Here is an 8,980-nt window from a genome sequence, read left to right as displayed (position 1 = left end):
TATATTTTTATTCTTTAATTAAAAATTACAAACAAAAGGGATTAAAATTATAACAATCTCCACTAAAACAAATTCTGAGTGTTCAATTCAATAAAATTAATTAAAAAAATAGAAACTGTATATCAACATAATATCAATATAAACCAGAAACGTAACCTTAACCTCAAAAATTTACAAGTCATATATATGTGTATTTTATATCCATACTAATACCACGTACAAATAACCTGCAACTACCAAATATATACATATATACATATTAATTAATTATTCACTTACCAAAGTAAGTGCAGCTCGTGTAGAAAGTATTTTTCTGCCTTTGACAGCACGAACAGTAGCTGCAGCAACTATGGAAGAAGCCATATTGCTTACAGTATTACGATTCACACAAATCGAAATACATGAACTTCTGGCCTTTGTGTAGGTCAATTGTTTAAGAAGATAGTTTGATGTCGCAACTATCAGTATGTAATGACATTTTCCACGTTTCCCACTAAAGACCAAGTATACATCATGCTGGTGTGACGAATAGGTAAATCCACCACCACAGTACATCAGACCAAAGCGCCACCACGCAGATGCGATTATCACACGTCTGGCACTAGTATGCCATTCTTAGATTTAGATTAACCAAGATTTACACGGATAATAAATGATGTAGCGAAGTTAGTTGATGAGCATATACATTTTTAGTGAGATGGTTCGGAGAGTATTGAAGTTTTAATAAATTTTATATATTTTGTTACATCATGTGCTGTTTATCATATTTCTGGTATTTCTTTCTCTTTAATTAAGTGAAAAACATCGATAGACTCATGGCGATAAATCATTTCCATTGCTAGATAGTTCACAACGATGGAAAAATGTTCAAGTTTCTAGCATCGTCTAAGCAACTGGTAACCTTAAAAATTTGTCATTCCCAAACGCCCTAGGCTTCTCAGGCAGCACTTGCAGATCTGTAAAAATTCTCCAAACATCTGAGTAGTTTGGACGGTGTCCACCAGAAATCTTATCGACTCTTCAATTGTTACGATATTCCGTGAACTTGGCTTTATAGTATTTGTAATACCACACATGAACATGTTACGCTATCGCGTGAACGTAGCTTTAATCACTCGTCATACATGCTCGTGAATATAGCTTTAGGGTGGTTTTAATCTAGAGATCGACGCGCACGGCTGCAGCATAATTTGAATTGTCAATACTGTATATCTCAAAAGATAGACCGTATTTTGATACATTTCCACATGGAAATCGTCTAAGGGTTAGATGTGTGGTACTGCGATGGAAAATTAGAACTCGGGAACGGAAATGCTTTGTTATTGTAGTCGAAAGATTTTATTCAAGAACCGTAACCACTTGAGAGTTAAGTTTAAGCCACGTAAGTATGTACATATCTTGAAATATATGTATAGAGTATCATATATGAAATTACATATTTTTATTTTGTGTATTGTAGTTAGTAGTTTGTAAGTGGCGTGTCGTGGTTCGTTTCTTCTTGTAGGTTTGGTGCTTAGGACTTGCATCTTTGAATTTCCTAGTTTTCTAGAATTCGTGTCGCGGTTGAGAAATTATGTATTTCATGACATTGTATGCTTCAGTTAGTTGTGGGTCCTCTGTTGATTTTCTTTTCTTTTTATTGTCATTCCGTGCGGTACCTGTATTTTGGTCCTTTGTTATTTCCATTTCATCATCTTTCTTTTCTTCTTCTTCCTCTGCCATAACTGTTTTTTCTTCTAATTGTATGATTTCTGAAATATAAAGTACATATTTTTTTAGATCTTATATGATATACTTCAGAAGTAAGTAGACTGTGGATTTTTATGCATTTATAGGAAATTTAAAGGTGCAAAATTGAACAGAGTACACATAATATGAAAAAATATCCAAATTATAGTGCTTTTTATAGTACTTGGTAGATGAAATAATTTTCTACCGAATTTCTACTTTTTTTACTATATTTTTAAAAATATGAATTTGCATAAAAATCCGCAGTTTCGAAATAAGTAATAAAATTAATTACAAATATGAATATAATTACGAATACCGAAAGTTTAAGTATGGCAAGCAAACATGGTGCAGCTAAACTTGCGATATTCACAGCTTTATTATTACCTGCAGTTTCATTCCTTATGGAATCTTTTGTTATTTTGACTTTATACTTATCCGACAAAAATGCCAAATTTTTGTAACCCCATCACAAGGATGTCTCCACTTGATTCGTCTCTATTCCAGATTTTATTTTTCTTTCACATTTTTCTCTCTGCGATATTGTGCCAGTAATAATTTCCTTTTCACCTCCGTCCTCTACTGTATTCCATGTATCACTTTTTTGATTTTGGTTTCTACATCGTGAAAGCTTAGGATTCCATAATATGGATTCATTTTCATAAAGTTGTATCAAGAATAAAACTTTATTGCTTGACATTTCTGAAATTTTAACAAGTATAGAAATTATTAATTTAATTAAATTAGAGAGAGAGTCATCGTGTATTCGATATTTACTTACCGATATCGGAATAATTTCCGATGGTCTAGTTGTATTGATGTTCGAATAATGTTCTAGTGTGGATGTGATTTCATTTTACGGTGTGGTTCCGTAATGTGTATAATACTATGGTAGAAATATGGTTTTCGATGATGCGTTGGCGTATATACAATACTATTCATACTTGTAAGCTGCACCAGGCGATTACTACGAAGGGTAACATTATATTTTGTGATTAGTGGATTCGCGTAGCAGTTTAAAGGAATATTTGTGTCCCTCTGTCAAAGAGAAGTGGGTATTTATTAGATTTGCCTGTGATTGCTTTAAGTATTTTGTTTTGAATGCGTTGAGTTTTCTTCTTGACATAGTTCGATGCAGACCACCATATTTGCATACCATAAGTTAAAACTGGCCCGAGGCACATTTTATATACAGGGTGTCCCGTAACTCCTCGAACACCCGGAAATGGGGGGTTGCTGAGGTGACTCTGAACAACTTTTTTCTTTACCAAAATGTTGGTTGAAGCTTCGTTTTTGAATTATTAACGAAAAACACTGGCCAATCAGAGCGCGCGCTCTACCACGAGAGCGTTGGCTCTCAACCGCGCTCGGTTGTGGTCGTGAACAAACGCATTGGCACAGCATGGGTATCGAGGGAAGCGTGCGGCAAATGTTATATCGTCTTAAATTAAGAATAATGTGGAATTCTTCTTTATTCATGAATAACAAATAAACTAATAAGTCGTTTAAAAAACAGTGTTCGATACTTTTATTCGTTATCCGAAAGGAATAAAGTGTTTTATTACTTATGAAAAACTTACCCATTCGTCCACGAATTAACCTGCTTCGACGGAAGTGGGTCATTGTGCCGATCCTAACCTTTCAAGGTAACCCTCAACAGCTTATGTTACGGCCAGGTCGGTGAATTCACTTCACTGCACCATGCCATGCCAGGGTTTCGAGGATGGGTTCAATGAGCCTGTCGTAGCAAATCGCGGGAGATTGTGGCGACAGCGCCGTGAATACGCGGCCACCACCTTATCCCGCGTTTACACTGGTTCTCGGTACACGGCGGTCTGAAATAATGAACAAAAAAGCAAAATGCATAAATAAAGATTTTTAAAGTTAATGCAAAATAATAGTGACACTGAACGTACCACCTTCAGGTGTTCCCGGAAGAAAAAATCCAACGGATTCATGTCTGGAGACCGTGGGGGCCACGATACAGAACCGCCGCGGCCAATCCTCACCTGTCGCGAAAGGCTTGATCTAAGTCAGCCCGAACATTTGCGGTATAATGGGCGGGCGCTCCATCATGCTGGAAATACAAGTTCCTCCGAATTTCTAAAGGAATTTCTTCCAAGAGACCCGGAAGAACATGCTCCAGAAAATTGTTGTATGTTGGGCCATTCAATCTATCGGGTAGAATGTATGGCCCAACAACAAAATCGTCGCAAGTGCCGGTCCATACATTGACTGACCAGCGTTCCTGTTCTGTACGTGGATGAATCGCAATCGGATTTTCATCGTTCTACACGTGCGAATTGTGGGCATTAAAGCACCCCTCCCGAATAAAAGGAGCTTCATCTGTCCACAAAACGTACCTGCAGAGCGACGGATTCCACTCGATTTCCCCCAACAGCCACCTTGAATATTCCATCCGTTGGACGTAATCCCTGGGGAGCGATGTTTGTACCCGTACATACTTATACGGGTGCATACTCTCATCCTGCAAGTGCCTGTGTATTGTTGTCCAGCTGACACTAAAATAAAACAGAAAAGTTATCCTTTCGGATAACGAACAAAAGTATCGAACACAGTTATTAAACGACTTATTAGTTTATTTGTTATTCATGAATAAAGAATAATTCCACATTATTCTTAATTTAAGACGATGTAACATTTGCCGTACGCTTCCCTGGCCTTAGTTCATGGCTGATTAACAAGGCGAGCAATATGTACACGTCAACAAGGACGTCACTTTGAACAGTTTATTCAATAATGTAATGTAATTAACGTTAGTAATGTCAAGAAAATTAATAAATGTATTATCCATACATTAACATTTCTTATTTATTAACACATATCTAAATCTAGACGTGGTACAGTGCACATGCACTGGATAGAATTTTCAAACTCGATTTTCTCGAAAACGAAGCGTCAAACGAAAAAATGTTATTCCTTTTTTTCGACTTATTCTTACATGTAGTATCACCCCCTGTATATATTTAAATATTTAAATAATATTCAATAATATAACATAATGCTTAGGTAAACATAAGATAATCATCATAATATAACATTCACATTGTAAATATTCAGCATATTGGTATTCATATTAGTACATCAATATTAATATATCAGTATTGAAATAATGAAAATTATGCTATGCACAAAAGCGATCAATAAATATAAAGTATGATAATTTATATTTTTGCAAAAAAAATATACTTTCCTGGAAATCTGGCGAAGGGTATTCCCATACGGCTGATATACATCTTTGTAAAATCCTCATCGTCTTACAACACGTACACATTGTATTGAACGTACATGGTACACTCAATGTTGTAAGAGATGCTGTCAGGGTGGACAGTAAAACACAGGCGCGTGTTAAAAACGTGAAAATAAGTATATTTTAGTGGAATAAAACTGTGAACATTGTATACTTCTTCACGTCTAGCCGAGCACTGCCTTTTCTCATGGCTGCTCGTGCCTCGCCGAACGGCGCGCTCGTCCTTTGTTCACGCTTAGGCGCACTGGGCGTCGTGTTCGCATCATTGCTTCTAACGTACCAATTCCTTTACAATGTATGTATAAAAAATAAAAATGATTTGAATATAACTGTGATCCACGACCTTGTTCAAAAGCATCTGTATAGAATAAACAAATAATACAAATTAGATAAGATGTTAAAAATTTAGTTGGGATTAAAATATATGTATTTTCATCTCTCAAAACTTTAAACAAATAGAAATTTTATTCTATTAGTACTCTTTGTGCTACTTCATTTCCTAAATATGGCATGAAGTATAATACTGAATACATACAACAAATTCTAATTAGTGAGAAATAATTGTAAGTAAATGTAACAGAAAATTGATTATAAAAGTGTATTAAATGAATTAGTAAACTTCAAATACATATTTAAAACAGAAATATCTAAATATAAGAACATACCTTATTATACAATTAAATTACATCTTTTCATATCAGAATGATATAAATTCTAAAAGCATTCTAACTAGGTATTTACAATTTAAAAAACATTACTACCTTTATTCATTTGTGATTTCTATTTATTTTATATCATTAAATTAAGTTCTTGAAGAACTTATTCAATTATTTGTCATTTAACTAACTTATACTTTATAAGAATCACGAAACATGTGAACAAATTAACAAATCACCCATATCTTTCATTACATCACTCTTTAAAATAAAAAAAAATTACCTATCTTTTGCTGTATACACTTATATACGAAACAAATATTAAACAAAAAATAAATAAATAAACTCAATAAATAAATAAGTATTCAAAATGGAACAAAGTAAAAAACACAAACCTTTTTGAATATCAATTCCTTCAATATTTTTGGCAGTTCATCCGAACCGTTATTTATCAATTTAATTTTACTGCTCAACTAAACATTTTACAGTAAATTATAACTTTTGAACAGCTTTCACGTTCTATTTTGCGTATTCACGCTCGAGGAGACCAACAAGGAGACAATCATCTGTAACCTCAGGAGAAATAATACTGAAAGGGCGCAGGTACGATACCGGAAAAGTAATTAACGCATATCCTTTGGTTCTCTGGATCGCAACCGAAAACAAAACAAAGCTAAAGCTACGTGCACTCTGCTGCCATAAATATAGAAATGTCGTTGAATTTACGTGTTATGAAAAACATTGCTTTGGATCTCTTCGATCCATTATGTACCATGAAAAGCGTCGAGCTTGGCTTATGTGCCACAAAATGTATCACGTTTATTTAAACAAATATAAAGACCAAAGAGTCTATTACGTGCTGTCACGCAGTTTCATTTCTTTTTACGCCAATGCTTTCGCGTAATTATTTAGTACTTTAATTCTTCTTCTGACAAAGCCAGAATGAGAAAAATTTGTTTTACTACAAAGTGAAACTTACAGAACATTGGTCTATAATGAAACGAGCCTGAATAAACAATTGATTTAAAAATAATTCTACAAACAATGAATTGCCAAAAATAAATTACCATACATTATTGTAACTTCTATTGTATGTTCTACTTTAAATTAATAGCAAATTAATGAACTATATAATATAATAGAATTTATACAATTCAATTCTTTCCTACATATGTATTTCTTTTTCAATTTTTTCCTCATTACTGTAATGATTTTAGGATCTTAACTATCTTTTCGAAAAATCGCAAATGTACTGAGTAGAACTCTAAGAGAGCCATAAATATTGTCAAGAGCTAGTTCTCGCGCGAATCACTACGTGCACACTTTCCCTCGCACGTTCACATCACGTTGGCGGTTACATCGGCGTGCGTTCCACCGCTACAAACGAAGCGCTGCCACCACTATCCTCTAACGAAGGATCGGGACTGGAGTATGTGTGGGAGAAGAAGCGCCGACCTATGTGAAAACTGTCTCTCGATTGGACTACCAGGATCAGGAAGGAGGACGTGGGGAGGATCCAGATTCTGGGAGAAGAACAAGAAGAGAGACCTCGCGTACAAAAATTTCCAGTTATTTATTCCAATTCTGTATCTCGAGACCTGAAGCTTCGTTAATCTTAAAAGGTCTTGAACAGTTGTGACATATAGAAGTACTAGTTGCAACGAAAAATCTTCCAAGTTTTATTTGAATATTCCCGTACCACAGCGAGCAGAGCGCTTCAGCGCTCCACGAGCACCAACCCACTACATATCCCTTTTCCCATGACTACCGCAAAATTCGCAACAAACAAACTGAAGATTATTGTGTCTAGTACTATTGATATATAAATTAAGAGCGAAATTCGAAATGGGTAAACGTATTAAACACGCAATGCCATTGTTTAAATATTCGACGTGCATGATCGAGTAAAGGGAAAGTCGAAACTTAAGAAGATAAAAAAAACCTTCGTTTGGGAAATGATAGAGCTAATTTACTTCGTTGATTTTTATCAACGTCGAAACTTTGTTATGAGTTGTCTCATGTAATTGTTTATAAGTAAAAACGAAAATTGCATTCGAAATTGTTTTATTCTTGATTTTTATCTTACTTCATCATCTAAAATCACTCCTTAAAATTTTGTTCATCTGCTGTCGATTACCATATACAAGATATTTTGGAAAAGAACCAATAGTATATGTATATTATAAATCATATTGAGTAACAATGACGCTTTTTTCTTAGTTTACCAACTGCGGTTACCATTAATTACTATATTATTATGCAAGTCTAACAGTAGCATCATAAAATTCTTAAATATTCTTAACGGTTTTAGAACTTTTACAAAATTTGACTGTACAGGGCGGAGGCAAACTCCTAACAAACTTCGACAATTTATTTCTGAGAAAATTAAATTTGAAAATAACTTTAAATTTGCTTGCATTTAACAAATAAATTTAACAAATATCTTTTTTGTAAAAAGATATTATAAATGTTATGAAGCTTACATATCATCAAACTAATGTTACGAGTGGCAAGGTTCAAGAAAACGTGACAAATAATTGCAGGTTATTTTATTACGCAAAAAATTGTTGCAAATATTCTTCTTGTCGTAAATAAAGGTTGTGCCACTTAAATAAGGAAGGCATGAACTTTGGCTTATGTTTTGCAATGTTTGTCTTCAAACGCTTAAATATTATAATTTTTTACCTTAAAGTTTGACAATTTTCAATTCCTTAAATAGCATTAAAAAACAAACATAAATAGAAACAACTATTTTTAAAATAATAAATCACATCTTAACAAATGATATACGGGGACTCTATGCAATCTTCAACTTTGATTTTTTCAAAAAATAAGTCTTAATAGAAAAAATATATTCGATATTTTCGATTTCTTGGTTATATTACACGTTTGCTTTATCCTGTGAGTAAAGTTATTTTCAATCTTGCAATCCCTTTTTGTAAGGGTATTTTTAACATTTAGTAATTATGTAATTTAGAATTAAGTATAAGTTACATACACTAGAAATGGTGGGACATTTATTGCTTTAAGTATATAGGTTAATTTGTGAAAAAGTTATTATAGGTATAACTTCATGAGGAATGCTTTTTGTTATTTTCATATTTTTTTGTTTTTATTTATTATCTTTTATTCTATCTTAAACATTTGCTTCAATTATTGAAAACTGTTAAAACAATTAACATCGGTATTTGTATTTATTAATGACAATGATATTCTTACAACACCAAAAAATATAAACGAATTTATTATGTATATGTGAATGCTAATCAAGAAACTAAAGACGACAATCATTGTTTCATCATTTATAAAAATATGTTAATAATAA

The 8,980-nt window shown here is 33.3% G+C and overlaps 1 protein-coding gene across 1 annotated transcript in view; it reads right to left on the bottom strand.

Moving 5' to 3' along the window:
* The window catches only part of LOC108574959 (iron-sulfur cluster assembly 1 homolog, mitochondrial), a 1,824-nt gene extending 1,317 nt beyond the window's left edge, over positions 1-507 (bottom strand). Inside the window, exon 1 of the mRNA XM_017937637.1 lies at positions 280-507. Within this exon, the coding sequence (XP_017793126.1) occupies positions 280-363 (84 nt within the window). The 5' untranslated portion in view covers positions 364-507. The remainder of the gene's footprint in view (positions 1-279) is intronic.
* Between the last annotated feature and the right edge of the window lie 8,473 nt (positions 508-8,980).

Source organism: Habropoda laboriosa, unplaced genomic scaffold, assembly GCF_001263275.1.
Source record: "Habropoda laboriosa isolate 0110345459 unplaced genomic scaffold, ASM126327v1 scaffold11, whole genome shotgun sequence".
NCBI lineage: Eukaryota > Metazoa > Arthropoda > Insecta > Hymenoptera > Apidae > Habropoda > Habropoda laboriosa.
Note: the sequence above shows the minus strand (reverse complement) of the source record. Positions and strands in the feature narration are given on the sequence as shown.